The 21,752-nt window shown below is 38.1% G+C and overlaps 1 protein-coding gene across 1 annotated transcript in view; it reads right to left on the bottom strand.

Annotated features, from left to right (window-relative positions):
• The window catches only part of LOC113235087 (CREB-binding protein-like), a 28,349-nt gene that overhangs the window by 2,759 nt on the left and 3,838 nt on the right, over positions 1 to 21,752 (bottom strand). Inside the window, exons 2-16 of the mRNA XM_026470654.1 lie at positions 21,384 to 21,610; positions 19,982 to 20,180; positions 19,672 to 19,835; positions 17,923 to 18,456; positions 17,705 to 17,843; positions 15,481 to 15,647; positions 8,693 to 8,911; positions 8,452 to 8,570; positions 6,905 to 8,237; positions 6,538 to 6,695; positions 4,264 to 4,374; positions 3,203 to 3,521; positions 2,677 to 2,820; positions 595 to 1,068; positions 11 to 244 (exon numbers count right to left, since the gene is read on the bottom strand). Of these exons, the coding sequence (XP_026326439.1) occupies positions 11 to 244; positions 595 to 1,068; positions 2,677 to 2,820; positions 3,203 to 3,521; positions 4,264 to 4,374; positions 6,538 to 6,695; positions 6,905 to 8,237; positions 8,452 to 8,570; positions 8,693 to 8,911; positions 15,481 to 15,647; positions 17,705 to 17,843; positions 17,923 to 18,456; positions 19,672 to 19,835; positions 19,982 to 20,180; positions 21,384 to 21,610 (4,541 nt within the window). The remainder of the gene's footprint in view (positions 1 to 10; positions 245 to 594; positions 1,069 to 2,676; positions 2,821 to 3,202; positions 3,522 to 4,263; positions 4,375 to 6,537; positions 6,696 to 6,904; positions 8,238 to 8,451; positions 8,571 to 8,692; positions 8,912 to 15,480; positions 15,648 to 17,704; positions 17,844 to 17,922; positions 18,457 to 19,671; positions 19,836 to 19,981; positions 20,181 to 21,383; positions 21,611 to 21,752) is intronic.

Below are 21,752 nucleotides of genomic sequence, written 5' to 3'. Positions count from 1 at the left end.
CTATACTTACTGCTAAGCTGGCAGCGGACTGCGCGGAATGTAGCCTGATCACAAAGAATACTTCCTTGTGTTTCTCCATGGTGGCGAATATCTTTGCACTGAGATCACTACCCTGCTGCTGGTCGCTTTGCTTCTTGCTATTCTTACGCTGAGCGGCCTTCGACTTGTTCGACTTCTTCGCCTTCTTCTGACCTTTCTTTTTACCGTCAGGGCCTTGCTCGTTCTCCTCCGACGACTGGAATATCTAAAATGCATTTTTATTGGAGCATTTACAGTGAATTAAGCAAACAACGTGCTGCTACTTGTTTACATGCGCATACCGGCCACGTACTAAAGTATCCTCTGTTCACTTTTCGATATTCTAAATTTAAATTAATTAGTCCAAAAAAATCCTTCGATCCGGCTGGATTCGAACCAACGTCTTCCAGCAAACCGTGCCAGTCGCTATGCCAACTAAGCCACGGAACGAACTAATGGACATTACCAATTTTTCTATGTGCTACGAATTTAATAATATCTACAGGGTTAATACTAAAAGCACTACATAATAATGTGAGTAATACGGTTATGAAATATGTATAGCAGAACACTGACCACTGCCTCTGCGGCTTCAGCCTGTTTTCTCTTCTCCTCTTCCTCTTGGTCCAGCTCTTTGATGGATTCCTCGAGTACATTGGGCCAGAAATCTCCCTCAAAGTACGGCAGCTCAGCCGCCGAAGAGATGTTATCCTCCATTGCTTGCTTAAGAATATCCTTGTAGTCTAAAATTATCCTTTCTATTATACCCTTGTCTAACATTTTCTTATACCACTCCTGTAGTCTTTTAGGTTTAGGGATTTTTTGTTCGGGAGGGTGGCAGTGGAATATGTAGTCGTCGCCTTCTGAAGGAGGACAAGCCCAAATATGAGCCATCGTGTAGCCAAGCTGCTTGGCATAGTCTAAATAGCCTAGGAGAATCTCGTGGTAAACGGCAGTCCGGTACTGCCGTGGTTGGAAGAAATGTACTGAATCTAGATATGCTATGTATACTCGTCTTGTGTTTGGTGATGGGCTTTCGCTGCCATATTCCTGAAACAAAGTGTAACATTAAGTCATTGTCATTCATAATACTACTCACAGTATGGTACTACTGTCTCCTCGATTGTAGGCTGTATTTACAACGATGTTTCTTTAACACTTTTATTTTTCGTTAACACCCTAACCTTATCATTCTATGGTGTCTTTTCTGATCAAGTGTTTGGAAAGAGCGTTATTATGAAAGTGATGTCTACACACATAACTTCTACCTGTGCGAGTAATTTCAAACATACGCCAAATTAAAGAAGGAGATGTTCCAACGGCAATGTCAAAATATTAACACTCGACAACTAAACCAATTTCGATAGATTTTGATATCGCGTTAAAAAATAAATAAATTGGACTTTATTCGTCAAAAAGACACACACTCAGACACACTCTTCCTCTGCATAGTGCTGTTTTTCAGTCTTTCCCCTGTCGGACATTGTCGGAACACAACTACTAAAATTCTGTCTACATCAAAAATAATCAGCGTTAATTCTATTTAAATCTAACTATTTATTTACTGGTTACGAGTGATATATTTTGATATAGTTGCACCTTACAACGACAAGCAAAACAAATTAAATCAGGCAGACAAAGGGTACAAATGGCTGATACCAGATGACTACGGATTGCTATTCAACAACAGACGAGCTACACGACGAGTTCTGTTGCAAGAGAAGCCATTCCTTGCACTTTCGTACAACAAAACGATTGCTTGGACTATGCATACATTTCGGGGATTGTGTGGGGGGACAAAATTGAGACTACAGCAGAAAAATAAGGAATGTCAACTAAAATCCCAAATTGGGCAATTGTAGGGTAAAGTTAATAGGCATTTTTCAGACGAATGCGTATCATCGTATTAACTATAAAAAGAATCGAGATGACAATGCCAAACGGCCCTGTACGTCGAAGTTCTGTATTAAATTAAATCAAACCAAATTAGTTTTTTTTTTTTCGATTTTTGAACCAAATTATCATTTATTCCACAGGTAAGTAATTTATTTCATTCAAATCCCGTACCTTTTCTATAATCTGTAATTCTGTTTCCTTAACCTTTTGATTGGCTAAAGGCGAAGACAAAGCCATTAATATAAAAAAAATGTACGCTTGAAAACGTCATTTTTAAGCTACTGCTTGTTCACTGCACCAACTTCTCTCAGAACGACCAATAAACTCTAGGGATTGTTCTTCTTTTCAACTGTACTTAAATTCTATCCAATATATGGAATCTAGAGTGAAAGGAATGGTGTGGAATCTAGTCATGTCGTCTTTCCATATATCTAACATGTAGTCTTCAATTTTGTAATATGATTTTTCAATTAAAATATTTTTAATATAGCTTAAAAATGTATACAATTCCCCATAAAAGAATTGTGTACCTTTGTTAAACGAAATTGTGGTACCATGTGTTGGGACTTAGTTCTAAGGTTAATATTATCGACATCTTTTTTCTTAATGAAATGATGTATATTTTTACGGGCACACAAAATATTTGAGTAAATGTAGTGATACCCTCAGTCATGACACCAGTCTCTTTAAACTTTTCTCTGAGATTTAGATTAACAGACTAGAGAGAATTAGATTAGCAGTTAAGGTATAAAGGTGTCATACCTGCACATGCATGCCAAAGAAACAAATATCCGTTCCGTCGATTTCCTCAAATGCAAACAGCGCTTTGGCGCGATACGGGAACTCAGCACATAGTTCCCCAGACTCCACAAACCGAGATCTCATTCCCGGTTTTACTTCTACCATCTGAAAAACAATTTTTACATTGATTTCCTAAAACCGTGTTCTGTACACCATACATTTTGTTTAAGTGTTAAAATTGTCAGTCCTTAGCTAGATGCACAAGAGAAAGATTAAATAAAACTTGTCCTATCTTCCAGCAATCTTGGATAAAGACACGAAAACAATATTAAAATAAAAAACAATGTAGATCTCAGTAAGTCTACTTACTAAGTAAGGAATTATGTCGCTTAGTTCGAAAACATGTCTAATGTTGAATTTATGCCCATCATATTGCCAGAAGGGAAACAAGTTCAAGTCTGGATCCAGGACGAATAAACAAAATTGGGACCAACATGAGATTATTTACACAGATGTATGTGGGTGTGTTGTTTTGTTTAAGACGTACCTTATCTGAGGACGCGACCACCCTGATATGCACTTCACCAGCACCAGCCTCTTTCTTCTTGAGGAAATTATTAACTCGCGTCTCGATATAAATGCCAAGCTTTGAGGTAGGAAGTTTCTTTGCGCTAAACTTGTTCTCTTTTCGTTTGGCTGCCTTTTGCTTCAAACAATTTTCACAACAGAAGCCCTGCGGCCATATTTGGTCATGGTGGAGTACGCAGATTTGATGCTGCTTCCGTCCGCAATCCATGCATACTACAAATGGTTCTTGTTCTAAGTGGTCGTTCTTCATTTCTTTAAATTGATCCTTTTTGATAGCACTGCAAATGTATATATATATGATTTTTAGTTATTAAGTGTTTCGCCTAGCTTAGTTGATATATTTCAACATTAATATTCTAGGATTGTTAGTGTTCTAGAATAGTAGAACATTATTGTTGACGAGTAGTTGTGTCAAAAAAATGTATTTTCTAGTATTTTATAAATCTCCAACATCGCCAAGGACAACTGATTTTGAGGTTTGTTAATAACTAAATTTCTCCTAGATACAATAAATATAAATAACTTCGCCGTAAATACCTTATAAACATATTATAAATCTCTCTTTTCTTAAGTTATTATACCTTACAAAGAGTTTTGTCAGATAGTTCACCATCATCACCAGAGATATCAATGTATGTTTTTCATTTTGGAATAGTTTGAGATTGTAATGAATGTTTTTACACAAGTACAATGTATATTTTGTTGGGTATTTATTGTGGATTCCAGTATCCTGTCGGGGTCCTTGTTCGTATGAGATATATTTTTCTAACATGACGTAAAAAAATAAATAAATAAAACCAGATAGGACATAAAAAAGTACATTTTATAATCACTGAGTTGAGAGATTTAATTCTACAGGCAAACAAATGTTAATCAACACTTTAAAAAGAAATATTTTAAGGGTCAAAAAATGAACTTGTTTGTTTTTAATTGTATTTTGTTTGTATGTTTGTAATAAATTTATTTTATAATAAATTTATTTATTTTATAATTTGTAATAAAAAAAAAGGTAATACTCACGTCTGAGACTGCAGCGGGTCATCGCCGAGCGTGACAGTGTCGCCCTGGATGTCGTTGAAGCATTTCTGGCAGAAGGTGTATCTATCGGACACAACCCCATACGCTTTTAGACTTTATTCACACCATCCAGGGTGAACGGGCGAGCGTGACGGGAACAGTGCAAGGACGTGCGTGGGGGGCGAAAAAAATTTAGTAAGCAATGAGAACATAAAAGGGTTAGTCAGTGAACAGTCACAGCTGAGCCAAAACACAATGACATAACCAAAATTGTTATGGGATTGGATAAATACCTGTCAATGACAGAGGCATTATGTAAAAAATTGTATCAAAGTCGAATTTTATTTACTTAACCTTTTTTACACAATACAATATAGTACAAATTGCGGATTTAATGCCGTGAGGCATTCTCTACCAGTCAACCATACTTTATTGAAGATATGGTGTTTCTAAAGAAAGATTCTATGTCTATGGATATAATGTTTACCTTATCGAGTCAGAAATGGATTTTTAATAAAAATGAGTTCTTTTCAATCATCATTGATATCTTTTCGAATCAATTGTCGTCTGAACAATATAAAAATTGTCAGCTTTAGTGATTTAGGTGAGAATGTCAAGTGTATGATTTCATTGCGTTTTTTAAGTCAAACTCTTGAAGAAATTCAAGGATTATATCTGTCCTCGCATTGACGGTGCAAAATAAAAGAAAAAGGAAGCATAGAACGTGTATGGTTTGCGGCACGTCAATTAAGCGATAGGAAGCTTGCTATAAGCTGGGACAAGGAAGGCAGTAATGTCGATGTGTTATGGTCCAAATCGTACAACAAAATAAAATAAATGATCACATGAAGGCAGTTGGAAACAAAACTAAAGGCATTATGCAAGGTTTTATAAAATTTATGAATACACAGGTCACGAAAGATAACCTATAAAGAAACTACTAAACAATATTTAAGTTAAATATTCATTTTTTCGTTTACGGAATGAAAAATTTTTTTTAGTCTAACCACTTTAGTTTCAGACAACTCAAACCATATGTGAGAAAGGTAGTTATTTAGCATAACTAGTTCAACTTCTAACTTTTGTTTTACTTGATATACCAGTCCCATTGTTTCATGTGGTCATCTTAACTAGTAATAGTTTTAGACTCTAAGTTCCTCCTTTGAATAATGAAGATTTTAAGTGTCAACATTTAGTTAAAGCGATAATACTAAACTCTCAAAAAATTGATGCTATTTTGATTAAATTAGCGAATATTACAAATGAGAAAGCAAAATGTACAAGTCAAAATCTCACCACTTGTACTACATTACATTATATTTTTATTACATTATTTACACAAGGATCACAATGTTTTGAAACGAAGTTATAATGAACACGGTTAATATCGTATTATCTTAACGTTTGTGAACAGCTTAGTTTAAATTGCGTTGTTAAGATTATATTAAAAGCAATATAGGAGTAGGCGGGCACAACTCAAAACAACTTGGACTTTGTAATTAAAACAAAGTCGTGAGATAGTTTAGTAAAAAGAACTTTACATTTACAAGAAAATAACCAAGAGAAAGCTTCACCAATGTATCGTTTTAAGAAATTCGATCAACCCATTGAGGGAACTCGATCTGAGCATCTAACGACCGCTCGAGTTTCAGCGTGTCCCGCAATTTCGTTTTTACACTAGTTCTTGATGAAACAATGCCAGTTCATTTACTTTGGTACGGGGTTTTACGCTGAGGTGTCTTATTTAATTAGTAATTATACACACATATTATATATATATATATATAATATATATAATGTTATATATATATATAGTATGTTGAATTACCAGAAATTGAAATGAATAATTTATACAGAAAGAAATGCATTCGTCGACCGCGTAGTGACAATTTTTAATAAATAGTTACAAGAATCGTGGGACAAATTAGTACTACAAAAAAAAGTCGTTCATTTTGTATTATTTAGCTGTTCAGAAAAATTATGACAAAACATACTACAAATGATTAAAAAAAAAAAAAACAAAATATGTGCATTTAAAAATAAGGTACGTAATAATATTACTAATTTTGGACTACTAAAACTGTGAAACACTATTTCATATTTGCCAAACAGCAAATTGGCACAGCAAAAGAATCTATACTTTTTCACAAATGAAGTTAGCCCTAAAGCATTAGAAGATTGAAACTATATGATTATAAATCAATAATTAATTTCCTATGAAGTTGTGGGAACAATGAAAACGAAAGTACAAGTAGATTTAAATGCATTAAAACTAACCTGTTCTGGTAACTGAAGTACTTGGCGTCTCTGGGGATGGTGCAAAGTTGTTTTCCGTAGCAGCAGAGCACTTGCGGGTTGAAGGTGTACTTGCGCCCGCAGCAGTAGCCCAGTCGTTGCATCACCGGGTCAATCTCTTGCTCAAACACTTCGGATAGCTGTGGATTTGTCATTTGTTACATACACTTTTGTTTAGATATTAACTATATCTGTTGTCACAAGATGGTGGGTTATAAGCAAACTTTAATTAATTCTAATATTATGTTGTTTATACATTGTGATGTGAAAATGGAATACATGGTTATTTTAGTCTTTGTGATATTATATACTTCAGTGTCTTTCGTTATTAGATTACTTATAGGCTTACCTTAGTACAATATCTGTAGACCCTGGAATTCTTCCGATTGTAAAGCCAGGCGTTCTCGAACATGAGCCACACGTCGTCCACATATTCCCAGGGGTCCTTGTACTCGCCGCAGTCCAGCTTGGATTTGATGGTGGACAAGTCGATGGGTTTGGTGACGATGTCGAAATAGTCAGGGATGCCTAACGCCTGTGCGTCTACGGGCTGGCGGAAGGGAAGCGATTCCGGGTCCTGGCGGAAGAGTTTCTCTAGTGTGGGCATGAGCGCCTCTCGCAGTGCCTCCGGCTTGAAGGCGAAGGCTTTTTTGGGGCCACGGTCGGTGGAGCCGGGTTCGGCGACGGCAGGCGTGCCCGGGGGCTCTTCCTTGATTTCTTGCTTAATTTCGGTCTTGACGGAAAAATCAGGTTTGATGTCGTCGGAGGGGCGCTCGTCGCGCATGCCTTTGCCGCCCACGTCGGGGTCGTCGGGTTCGTCCTTAACGACCGAGTCGTCGGGCTCCTGCTTGATGCGAACTTCGTCACGCGGCGAGTCGGGCGGCGGCGGCAGTGGCGGCGGCGCGCGCGACAGTGGCCGCTCGGGTGCCGGCGACGGCTGCAGCGCCGGCGTGCAGGGCGTACCGGGCAGCGCGCCGGCCGAGCCCAGGCTGGTGTTGGGCGACGGCGCGGCCGGCTCGGCGCGGAACGCGTGGTTCATGAAAGGCGAGCTCACCGGCCCGCCGCTCAGTCGTGCTTTCACCTCGCCCTGGTGGCTCGGCGACGCCAGCGGCGCCGGCCCGTTGCTCTGCAGCGCCGGGTACTGCGGCGCCGGCGACGTCATCGGCTGGCCGAACGGCGACATGCCCGGCTGGCCCACGCCGCCATTGGGCGTTTGCGGCAGCTGATTTGGGCTGGGTCCGGGCGGGCCCACCAGGCCGGGCTGGAAGGCCATGCGGCTGCCGGACATGGGCAGCGCCATGCCGGGAGAAGGGATGCGCATGGCGGTCAACGTTGGCTGTTGCGGCAGCTGCGCGCGCGGATGCGGTTGCGGCGCGCGCACGCCCATCACCCCTCCCACGGCATTCACGTTCCCCACCCCGCCCATTACACCCGGTTGAAGCTGTCCCTGCTGTTGAGCCTGTTGCTGCGCTTGCATCTGCTGCTCCTTTCGCTTTTGGCGCTTTTCTTCGAGCTCTTTTTGTATTTTATATATCTTTTCGGCGAGCAAGTGATAGTACTCTGAGCGTGTGCTCGCCATTTCGTACATATCGCCTTCTACTTTTCTCGCGTACGCGACTAGGTTGTGCATTCTCTTGTCCAGCATAGCTGTGGGGTCCGGGGTCGGAAAGATTGCTTGCACCCTACGAGATAAAACGGTTGTATTTACAAATAATTTAAATTATGCAAACAAAATCTCTGATACATACTACAATACAAGCAATATCTGTTCTTGAAACTTTATTAATTAATAACTAAATATAAACATGTAGCAACGCTTTAGAGAATTATAAACAATATCTTTTGAATAGTCTACAATAACTTGTCAAAACAACCCACGACTTTCGTAACACTTACAGTTTATGAACAAGGTGGTTTCTGAGATCGGCTGTTATAGACTGGTGCCATTCCTTCGTCCCGGAGACAGGGTTTGCCGTCACGGGGCCACCAGGCAGCTGCAGTGTACCGGTACCCATCTACAAAAAATATCTCTGTTCAAGATTCATTCTACTAAACTTAATTAATTAAAATTTTTACAAGGTGGAGCGATGGAGTTGGCCGTTAAACATGGGTCCTTTGGCCAAAGAACGACACTCACCAGTTGAGGCTGCTGTTGTTGCAAGTCAGGTTGCGACTGTTGGAAAAGCTGCTGTTGCATGGTCTGCTGTTGCGGCACCACGTCGGTGAGGCCGGGCGGGCGCGGTACGCCCATGCGCGTGAGTGGCGTACGCGGGAAGCCCACGCCCGGCCCCACGCCCACGCCGCCCATGCTGGACACGGACGTCGGACACGCGATGCCCAGCGCCTCGTACGCCCGCTGTGAGCACATCACTCGTTTTATCGTGTCGCATGACAAAAATACCCATTTTAATACCGCGACGTAGAGCAATCGCACCGTTTTTCCTATCGCAACGTTGAACGTAACCATTTCCGATATTTCGAACGTTCGATAATTAAAGGTAAACTATCTGATACTTTAATAGAATCGTAATAGTTATTTTTAACTGCTTAATTTTGTTTTTAACGAAAAAATTACGCACACAATTGTTGTAGTTATTTTTGGCGTCGGCCTGACGAATTGACAGACTGTGGGAGCGTATTCTTTGTTGTTGTAAACGACACGACTTAACTTTGTCTAACGAAGGAATCATTAACTTTCAATAATAACTTGGAGTAAACACGTTCTTTAATATTTTTTCGTGAGGACGTAAAAGTGAATAAGATCGAGTATCTCGGATGGCGGTCGGACGCAGACTGCTCGATTCCCCTGCACTGAACCAACTACTGAGAATTCAGAATATCAAGTCATCATTTACCAAATGAATAAGGAAAACATGTTTAAAAATTAATTTTCCTCTTCTGGCACGAAATTGCGATAATATCATGTTTATTTATTTTACTTTCTCTAGTGAAAAGTGGAGTCTGCATAGACTGATCAAGGTGATCGCACAGTTGTGCAAGTGATCGCAAACAATATCTGTACATTGTATTGGATCTTGACGGTTTTTATTATCAGTTCCTCATTGATGGACGACGAAGAAAGTGAAATACGTTAGGATTAATATGAAAAAATGAACAATTCACTATTATATATTCATTTATAGTAAAAATATAAATTATTAAAAACGTCAAAAAAATCCCCTGAATTTAAGGGAAAATACCGAAAGGTGGCACACAGTGATGGTGGAAGGGAATACGAGCGCGCAGTACACATTGTCTGCGTCGAATGTTGTGACATCATCCGAATTAGTTAGTTTAGGATTTGAGTACCTTCCGAATTGTTCCGGCGGTTCATCCAGTTCGCGCGGGTAACTGCGGTTAAAGTGTGAGGTTTCATATGATTTCATACAACGAATTCTAAAATCTGATTATTTCGGCTCTTTGGGCGCGGACAAGTAACATACTAAAGTAACATGTAGTGCTCAATAGGAGGCTAACTTAGGCTTTAATTTTAATTCATTTTACAAAAAAAAGTAAACCAGCACGTTACTGACCCGACCAGACAGTTTAGTATTGGCCAGTTAGTTGTATTGCCAACTACAAATCAATTAATTACTTGAATGAATCGATTTGTTTAATCGAATCAGTTGGAATAACAGTTCTTTTTGCGATTTCGCTGCAGATTACTAACAAAACATATATGATTCGATACTGAGCGGTGTTATTTTCAAGCATAGTAATAGTGCTTGATGTACTTTTACTATATGTGTGGTTTGTCTTGTGTTTGTGGTTTTTCTTACATGACCTATAAAAGTAAAAAAAAGAGCAATAGCGAATTCCCTTACAATTGTTGTGGACGTATTTGTATTATATTGCGTATGTTTATGAAAAATATGTGAAAATAAAGAGTTTAAATTCCAGAACAAACTTTGTTTTGAGTTTACTATTCTGAGAAGTCTGGAATTAAACTGAGTTATATTTAATATTTTACATAATTAAATAAAATATATTAAAATAAACTACAGAAGCCTTAAACAGAATTAATAGAAGCTGAATGGTGCGTGAGTTTGTGCTGTGGCGAAAGCACAGAGGAAAATATTTGCCATCTATCTCTGATGTCGGGAACTTTTTGTCAAATATAATAAAGTAGTTATTTTCTTATTGCAAATCGGTCGAAGGTAATGTGGACTAATCTACACGTAGGTACTGAAAAATCTCGTTTTTGCGGTTACTTGTCGCACAACGTCATGAAACTAACAGTTATCAGTCCGGTTAATCATACTACAAAAGAAGTGGGTAAGAATAATAATCAACATTAAACAAATGTAATCTTGTCGCCCCTATTTTGTTAAAAATCAAATTCTTACACTTACTTCCATCTACATTCTGGAATCGTGTAAATTCATTAGAAAGCATCCCCAATTTTATTTACCTCTAGAGAATAATAAATGACCGTAACATGAACAAACTTAAAATCCCCTTTTCCAAAATGAAAATAGTTGCGTCTGGCCCACACACTATGTTAATAAAAATTTATAATCATATCCCTAATAGTATTAAAAATCTCCAAAAATTTACAGAGTTTTGCAAAGTATTAAAAATATTCCTTATTCGTAAATGCTATTATAATTTAAAAGATTTTTTTGACGATTTGCTACAATGAATTTACATTTAAAATAATTAATTAAAGATTCTAATTACCTACAATTCAAATTCAAATTCAAATTATTTATTTTCTCAGATAACAAGATCCAATGATCCAAAGATCCAACAATGTTTAATTGACATATGTTATTTAGTGCAATTAGAAAGATGTTTATCTTTTGACGATTTGATAAAATGATTATTTAGTTCTAATATTTGATTGATAACTCATAACGTATAAATTGTATTGTATATATATTCATTAAATTGCTGTATTAATAATGTCAATGTCTGACTGTCTTCCACAGTTGCTGTGCCCTTGCAGGGCGTCACATATTAACTGCCCTATATTGTAAGTACTATACAGATAGTACTATATTGTAAGTACTATACAGATAGTACTTACAATATAGGGCAGCTTCATGTGTGATATGCAATAAATAAATAATCTCTCACTAGATGTCACTAGCGGCGCAGAATGCTGATACCCAGTACAAAGATCTTTAACAAAAACTCTTAGGAGAATTTCGATAACATGACCCGTAAGAAACAGAACTCACGAAGCGGTTTTGACCCGTGTCCGCTGCGGTTGCGGGACAGTTGGTTTGTTTCAACATATAGCCGCCGCGGTTGCGGAACGGCCCACAAACATAGCGGGAGAGGATCGCAAAGCGCGCGGTTATCTACGATCGATTGAGATCGTCAATTAAGTCTCAGAAGTCGCCATGGACTCACATCAAAAACGAGCTATCGCGTTATACTTACTACATCGAAGAATTAAAAGAAGAATGCCTAAAAGATTCAGGGTGCATCCTCTGATTCCGGAAAAGAAATCGTTACGGATTATTCGTTGTTCTTATTAATGAGTTAAAAAAACAAGAAAAAAAAAAAAAAAAAGAAGACAAATTAATTAATTAATTTTATTCGGATGTCCGTATCTAGTCATTCAGAACTTTTACGAAACGCGTCCCGCGCGGTTTGCGGCCGCCGCGAGCACCCGTCTCCGCTGCAGGCGTAAAACGCGTCGTGAAATGTGCTACTAAATTTTGCAAACATTTCTACATTCTTCAGAGGAAGCGGGCCCGCAACCACGACGGGCGCGGGGGAAAACCGCTCCATGAGTTCTTAGCCTAAGTCAGTTCGTAAGAGTATAATACTACGGTGCAGCATGGTCGTGGGTTCAGTCATATCAGTATTATTTACTTCTGAAAATTGCTAGCTAAAAAGCAACAAAAATGTTGAATTATATTTATAAATACTTTTATCATGTTTACCTGTATGGTTGATCTTTTTTATTGTCTTAAATCCTTTCCCTGATTTATACAATTATCATCTTCATTAAAGTATTCCGAATAAATCACACTGTAGGGTCGAAACACAAAACTGCGATGCGAATCGCATGGCGCATCGCAATTTGCGAATTGCTCCGCTTTGCACGTTTTTTTTATAATACTAAGTGACAGGACGAAAAAGTCGTGTGTCTGGTGGCAAGCGTCACGTCTGTCCCTAACAGTTGCAGTGTCACTCAGACCTTTAAATCACAAAGATCTGAGAGGCACTGCCACTGCGCCCGACACCTTGAGACATAAGTTGACGATGTGTCCCATGTGCCTGTAATTTCACCAGCACCCTTACCCTTCGAAACCGGAATGCAGTAAGGTACACATTACTGCTTGGCGGTAGATATAGGTAAGGCGGCAGAAATAGGTACGGCGGCAGAAATAGGTAAGGCGGCAGAAATAGGTACAGCGGCAGAAATAGGTAAGGTGGCAGTACTACCCTGGACGAACTCGTTCACAGGGAGCTTTACTGCTACTAAAACGTTCCTGTGATGTTAATCTTCGTCACAGTTTTGGACGTGGCGAATTCGCATCGCGCCGATTCGCAGTTTTGTGTTTCGACCCATTAAGTTTAGGTAATTAAGTAAATGTAAAAAAATCGTAATGAAATGTTTTATAAGGCATTACCTGGTTACTCATGTAAAATTATAATGAAATTTATGAAAGTGGTTCTAAATATCATTTTCAAGTAATAGACAACATGTAGAACTACCTATTTAAAATACTACTAAATATATAATACAAATATTATATTGCATTCATTACCTTTAATTAAATATTATATTAAATACACATGTATACAATATATATATATATATATATATATATATATATAATATACACACACACACATATATGTATATACGTACACAACTTTCCTACGATAAACAACCTAAAATCCAGCCTTTTAAAAGATGACAGTTAATAACACGCACCCAAAATAAAGAGTATAGCAGTAATACGACGTATGAAAGTTTCTACTAATTGTTTTTGACCTGTTAACCAAGTGACAACTGAAGTTTATTCACTTTTTGTTAATTACCAATTGAACTACCAACAAATGGACATCGGGTGTAATACAAAAACCACGAAAAAAGTAAGTTAACTTATACAAACCATGCACCATATTTAGCTTCGACTGAAAATTACTTGAATATAAGAGTAGTTAGAGTAGCCTTTTACATATATTATTATGTTGAATATTGTACAAATTCACTTAAAGATATAATAAAGAGTTTGGCGGATACATAGATACAAATATTACTAGAAATGTGAAAATAAGCGTGTACTATAAGAAATGTACCGATATTCCAACTAAAACCGATTTATAATAAAACCGTTACGCTTTCGAGTAATTTTGATGCTTTTCACAAAAACAAAATTAGCTTTTGTTTTGTAGTCTTCCTAAAAAAATGCATTTGACATTATGAAAATTCGAGCTAACTTTATTTCAGGCAAATGTATTTTCTGACTTCTAAGGTAATCCCAAGCTGTAAAACGAGTACAACAATATTTTGTTAGTTATTGCTAAAGTTTAATAAAAAATCATTTTAAAAATATTGAAATTGAATGATTGAAATGAAAGCCACTCTATACTTTCTTTGTTCAAAATGTTTCAATCGCTTGTGGTTCGAACAATTGAAAATGACCAAGAAGTTTATATAAGCTTCTTGAAACTGACGTAATGAGTCTCTTTCCATCTTTTGCGCATGCAATGTGGAGATAAAGGACAGTTAGCTATTTGATTATTTTGTGTGCTTTTGTAATTTATATTTACGATTCATTTATATATAAATTAAATTAAATACTATAAAACTGTACAAAATAAGACTTTTAAATGAGAACTATGGTAACACAATATATTTGTTTAGTGAAAATATGATACAAATCCTATTTTTACACTTTACTGCAGTAGTTTTTACAAGTCATTATCATTGGTACTGCAACCGCGCTGTCAGTTGAACAAACGAAGACTGTTGCGCGATTGACGCTCTGTATGCGATTTTAACGCCCTATAGATGCGGACACTTTTTAGCGTAAACCCGACGTCCATTTCTTGGTAGGTCAATGTAATTACCTAAAGTTTTACACTTTTTACTTTTTACCTAAAATTTTACAGACCTAACGCCTCCAGCGTTAGGTTTGTAAAATTCTGTCTCGTGATTACGATAGATTATAACCAATTTATCTCTTTCAATTTTATGTTGTGAAAAAATCTATTTGAAGTAAATGATATTTTAAAATCCAAAACACTAGAAAGTGAACATAACAATTCCATGTATTATCTTACTCAATTTGTTCTCAAGAAGTAGTGTCATTTCGTTTCGCTTATGAACGACGCATGTATGAAAGATTAGATGCGTAAATTAAATGTGGTGTTAATTAATATAAAATAATACGATTAAATAAATAAATTAGTAATAATAATCACGATTAAAACGCCTTAAATTAAAAAGAAAATTAAGGAAACATTTAAAGATATTATAGTTCCTGAAAGAACGAATCTTTTTTGCACTTTAAATGGTACTGAGAAAGTAATGCTAACGCTACGCGCACGACCAACAAGCGAATGAGAGCTTAATAAGGGAAATCTTATCCCTTAATTCGATTTTTGAGCGGATACCGTCCACTTACTAGTATTTATGATCAAAGAATTCAGCGATATATAAGGATTCAGCGTCAACAAGAAACAACCTAGTTGATGTGGTTGCAATTTTCTTGTAAGTTACTTTAGTAAACAAAAAAGAAACAAATTTAAAAAATATCTATTGAATTCATCAAGATAATAAAGATGGTCCTACCTAGTTGTAGTGGTTGCAGTATGATATGATATATCTGCACCATTTTATTTTTGTTAGTGAGGTAGGAGCGATCTCAAAAAAAATTACAAATATTTTTTGTAATATTTCAAGGTGTAACCGGTCGAGTGAGTTGTGTTCAAAATAACAAATAAGAGACGTACCTTCATATCGGCTCCTTGCGTGCTGGCGACTGACGCTGGGGGTGCGGAGACGGGGGGCGCAGGAGCAACGGGCGCTAACGGGTTGACGCCCGCCATGGCCGCGCCCGGACCCCCTGCCACACCCGGCCCAGATCCCACGCCCGTCGTCGCGTGCGACACAGCTGCCGCTGAGGACAAATGCAGATCAGTACCTATATACATAAGTTTAGTGTCGTAAAATGTTGTTTCTCGTTGAGACAATGATCTCTGGCACAATTCGCCATACAAAATTGTAAAATATTATTGACAAAGTCGTTAGGCACAGTCATCGAGTATACGTGTGGCGCACTATAAGTTTCCGGAATGAATAAGAAAAAAATACTGTTAATGGTCAGAATGAATTTATTGTTTTTAAAATATTCTCCGTTAGCGTTAATGCGCTTTTTCATACGAATGAACCAATTTCGAAAACATTTATGCCACTCCTCCGTGACAATCTCTGAAACATATTTTCATACTCTTCGACAGCCTCTTCAGGTGATGCAAATCGTTGACCGCGTAACTGGTTCTTCATTTGTGGAAATAAATAAGTCACAAGGTGCCAGGTCGGGACTGTATGCGGGATGGCTCATAAGGTCAACGTTGTTCACCTTCAAAAATTCATTAGTCTGTCTGGCCGTGTGAGAACTGGCATTATCGTGGTGCAAGATGATATGGCGTTTACGGTTATTTTTACGGAGTTTGTCAATAACTTCCGGCAAACAAATGGTCGTGTACCAATCACTATTCACGGTACAGCGATTCTCCAAAGCAACAGTAGCCACATGTTCAGTTTTAATAAAAAAAGAAGCAATCATTCGCTTAGAGGCCTTTTGCACGCGCGCCACTTTGGTTGGTTTCGGCTCATCTCGAAAGACCCATACACTCGATTGCTGCTTTGTTTTGGGATCGTAACTATAAATCCATGTTTCGTCACTTGCTACTACGTTTCACACCAAATTTGACACCCCTTCGTTGAATCTGGTAAGCATGGCATTGCACCAAGTGACGCTATCCGTTTTTTGAGCCTCAGTCAAATTGTGTGGGATCCACCGAGATTACAGCTTTTTTACACCCAAATGTTTGTGTAGTATTGATTGTATTTGACTCATACTCATGCCCATGCCTAAAGATGCCTGAATCTCATGGTATGTCACATGCCTGTCTGCTTTGACCATACGGCGCACAGCATCGATATTTTTGTTGTTCACAGCAGTGGGCGGCCGATCATCACGAAATTCGTCACTGAGAATCACACGACCGCGTTTGAATTCTGCAAACCTGCTATAAATAGTCGTGTTGCATGGTGCTTCATCGCCAAAAGCAGTTTGAAGCCAAGCAAAGCTCCGCTGAGCTGTTGAATTACACTTAAAGTTGTAGAAAATCATACTACGAAAATTTTCACACACGTTAAATCCATGGTGATGTAGACAACCAATTTCTAAAATGACGTCACAAACAAACTGTATTCTACAGCCAAAGAGTTCCATTTTCAAATGTTGTAATAACTTTTTAAATATTGTTTATGTAAGTGGCCAGTTCCGGAAATTTATAGTGCTCCCTATGTATAACCAGAAATAGAGACGAAATGTTATTTAATTTGTTGGAAAACTATCCTGCCAAATTATTACGGTGGCAACTGCGTTCCGATTGGCCAGCCCGAATTCGAAATAATTGACGGGTGTCGTCAATTGTTTCACTTCAAAAAGACCAGTTTAACTTGAGCTTTGCTATAATGGATGAAAATTGAAAAATTACCAAAGAAATGTGATTCCATTTGTTTTGTAATTAGATGTTATGCTGTTTTTCCCACTCCACTGAATGGAACAGCCCCCCATTGTTAGAGATATTATCTTCATTACAATAAATACAGAATATTTTTGTTATATAAGGTCAATTTGCCTGATGAGTTGCCAGGGATGGATCTCCTTATTTCATCTCTATTTCAGATTATATACTCGTTGGGCACAGTGCAGCGAACCTCATTGCATCGTGTACTCGCTTCCCGATCGAACGTTCGCAACAGAACGAAATACAATTATTCCAGTGGTCGCAGAGGTATAGTTGCCACAAATGTCATATTATTGCATGTCACCATTCAAATTGCAGATTGGGAAAGCGACATTTATTAGTCACTTGCTTGGATTCTATATCAGAATCGAATTCCCTAAGTGTTATTGATAACATGAATGTTCTTACAACTTACCGTTCATATTATTAGCTCTAGTCCGGTCCGCCTGTTTGAGAGGCAAGCATACGGGACAGTCATTTTTGTTACAGTGCTTCCAGTGGTTAATTATTTGTCTCGACGACGAACAATGGGGCACCCCACAGTTTTTGCCGGCCTGAAAGTAGACATAGAGTTACTTTTACACGATCGAGAAGATACGAGCTCTAACATTAGAACCGGCGAGACGAACTCACTTGACACGACATCATATGGTTAAGGACTCCTTTCATGGTTTTGCAGTGCGGCAGCGTGCAGTGCCAGGTTTCACCATTGGCCTGCGACTCGCGGCGCTGACACTTGTGTGCGTGGAGTAACAATACGAGCTGCTGCTGGATGAGCTTGCGCTTCTCGGGGTCGGCGATAGAGCCGGAGGCAGAGGGTTGCGCGGGAGGTGCGGCGCCAGCGGCCTGTGTGGCCGCCTGAGGCTGCGACTGACCACCGGCCGGCGCGCCGGGAGTCTGCGGGGATGGCGCGGGGGGCACGGCCTGGGCCGCGCCGCCGCCGCCCGCGTCACCCGGCGGCCCGAAGCGCACGCCAGGCGGCCGTTGCGCGGGCGGCACGGCTGGGCCTTGTGGCGACTGCCCGTACGAAGGGTGATACGGCGCCATTGGATGGCCGCCGCCGCCGGGCGCCGCCATGCGTGGGTGGTGCTGCAACGTCGTCCGCATCGGCGGTGCTTGCATGCCCACGCCGCCCACTCGCCCACCCATAGGGCCGTTTTGCATTGGCTGAAACATCAGAACGGGAAAACACCACATTCATAAGACTTTTTACTTTCAAATACGATTACATGGAATATTCACAATTCACCACGTATATATTCATTTATTGTAAACTAACAGTTATTCCTAACTAAGCGAATCGTTATTATTAGTATTGCAACGAATAGTATGTCACCGTGTTAGGTACGACATGTTGAAGGCGTTGGTCCGAATCCAGCCATATCAAAGGAATGTTTTTTAGTGTTTGTTTTTTGTATTAAATGTATTATAATTATAACAAACTAGTGGAGTTAAAATCTGATTGAGATATGTACTCCGAGGTGTATCACTCCCCATGCCTATATCCACATTCGCTCTATAAATTTGTGTCGTCAATCTACCAATATTCATTCTTTCAACATGACAGTTTGGTCATCGAAGCATCCCCCTCTCTATCCTGGTCACTACATCGTCTTTCATACCACAACACACTCTTAATACATTGTAAAGCATTCTGTCTTTAAGACTAGTACCTACATATTGCATGATGTTCAATAATAAGTATTCAAGTTTATAATTTAAATATACATATAACTTAATGAAGAAAGTAATTGCTATATTTTTAATTTTTATTGAATATCATGATGTTTTTACTACCATGATATTAATATGATATTTTTTGAGAAAGTGCTCCAACTGGTAGTGTATCAACAATAATTTTTAAAATTTAATTTCACTTTGATTTGCAAATTAATAGGTCCTTGGTTGATTTTGTTAGTGTTTATTTAGCCATGAGTGAATTACATAACTACTTATGTTTTCATTTGATGTTACCTTTTTAATCTATTAGAAAAATATCTCATTTATGTGAGATTTTCTTTATTCTTTGAAAAAACAAAAAAATTGAAAAATATCATTTTCGCGCACTTACAATGCATATTCAGCATTAATAAAATTTACATCAAAATTTTGTGTTTTTTCTTATTTCTTTCTCCTGTTTTTAACTATTTGGCCGAATAGCAAAAAAATAAGCCGAATAAGCCAAATACCGCATTACTACCAAATATTTGTTGTGACTCTAGTTATCATTGCTTGCTCATTTTATTCAGTGAACTGTTTTTTTTATAAATAATAAGTGCTAAGATGGAGTATACACACCTAAATAATGCCTATTAACTCTCGCCTTGAAAAGCCCCAAGTTATAACTTTCAGGAAACAACAGGGAACAAGGCAGGGACTGACCTGTGCGTGTGGATGATGTTGCTGCGTGGGATGGTGGTTGTTCCCCATGAGGGTGGGCAACTTGTTCACGTTGTTGATGAGTCCGCTGCTCAGCATATTAGCGCCAGCCATATTACTATTTGTCACTATCATATTGCCACCTACATTTGCAACATTCATTCCTCCTAAAAAGATAACATTGTTTTGAAACACCTGTTTACGTTACTCTCCTATATGAGATATGCAACAATGCTTTCCCGAACTTAGGATTTGATCTTTTATATAATTAAATGAAGAAGAAGATGAGGGGATTCGGCTCAATAGTACATACCTTGAATAGAGCTCATTGGCATAGTCGAGTGTAGTTGATTTGGATGACTTGTATTTGGCATTAGTTGTGTGTGCATTCCACTCATAAGGTCCTTGGGTACAGAAACATTGGGAGGAGACTGTAATGGACTCTTACTTCCTAAACTACCCAATCCTAACGGATTGTTGTGGCTTACTAAGCCCTTGCCCTGTGAAAAGACCAGCATACGACATAATTTATTAGTATAGAATATTACAACAAAATTATAAGTATTTCTAAGATTTTAAATGCAGACTCATCTCTTTCAAACCAACAACAAACAATAAAAACTTGATGCTGTTGTTAAAAAGTTTTAATCTCTAATTAGGACATAATAGAAAATAGTAATTGATTTAATATACAAATGGAATTGGACATTTCATATTTGAAATAAAATTATAGGCAGCATTTCAGTCCAGTTAATTATTTAACCTAGGCATTCAACATTCATACATATTTATCGCACTAGAAACCAATTACTGTCGTAACTCAACATTTGGTGGAATTGAGAAAACACAATTTGAAAGTAAAACAAAAATGCTGACTGGATTTATACATAATATTTAATTACCCATTAATAAACGAGAATATAAATTTATTGGTGAAACCACCAATAAATTCAGGCGTTTCTTTATAGTCGTCACAAAATAAGAGACATCTTTTGTCACACGACGTAAATAGGAATATAAGCTAAACATATTGGTAACCATATTAAACGATTCTCACGAGAAATTGATTCGAAATTTTATGAGGCTGTGATTGTTTCGATTATTTTCGGGTCATTGGTTGTCAGTTCTAGATAGATCAATTAACATTTATTTAAGGAATATGGAGTTTAATATAAATATTAAGTATTTTAAATAATTACAATGGCAACCTGTAGTTAAATACCAATATTTTGAATCAAAACAAAAAAGAAGAGTTCATAGTTTGAATTTTTATTCACTTTCATCAGATGATAAGCCAAAATGTTCAGTTGAGTTAGTATCACCTGTTTGTATAATATTTGATTTTCAAACATATTAAACATATTATCCATGTTAACATTTCTAGTAGAAGAGGTTGTGGCAAATGCTGTAGAAATTAATTACTTGAATGAGTGGGTTTCTAGCTGCAATAGTGTCTGTGATCTGTTCACAACAGCTGAAGATCATGAGGATAGTTGCACTTATTGCCAGCAAATACACATGGAAGAAAGTCACATAACTACTTTTAACCAAAAAATGCCTTAGTTCACCCATTCCAGCACTTGAATGTTACAGGCAAAATACTGCACTATAGTATTACACAGACAAACAACACCTATCTCCAATTTTTTTATCAGGATTGAAAAGAGTTAAGTAGCATTTTCAGATGTAAAACTGTAACACTCCCAGGTACTCACTTGTTGTATAAGGTGATTATTGATTTGTCTTTGCATAGCAGCAGTTGGGTCGTCCCCATTGAGCTGCTGTTGTTGGGACATTTGTCCCATTTGTCCTCCAGGCCCTGGCCCCTGAGCTGGAGGCTTAGGGCCCGTGACACCCGTCTGCTCACCCCAGCCACCTACCATCAACTCATCAGGAAGGTCCTTTTCGAGGCTGAACATGTCGAGTTCTGAGAATCCCTCGGCTGTAAAAAAAAAATTGTCAATTACATGCATATTTCTGAGTTCACAGTCATTTTGTTGTGCATAAAAAAATTAATAATAATAATAATAATAACGCACACACTCAACATAGCCCCGCACTAGGGAAACCCTGTGTCGCGGGTG

This window comes from Hyposmocoma kahamanoa, unplaced genomic scaffold, assembly GCF_003589595.1.
Source record: "Hyposmocoma kahamanoa isolate Upper Pololo Valley unplaced genomic scaffold, ASM358959v1 87, whole genome shotgun sequence".
NCBI classification, from domain to species: Eukaryota; Metazoa; Arthropoda; class Insecta; order Lepidoptera; family Cosmopterigidae; genus Hyposmocoma; species Hyposmocoma kahamanoa.
Note: the sequence above shows the minus strand (reverse complement) of the source record. Positions and strands in the feature narration are given on the sequence as shown.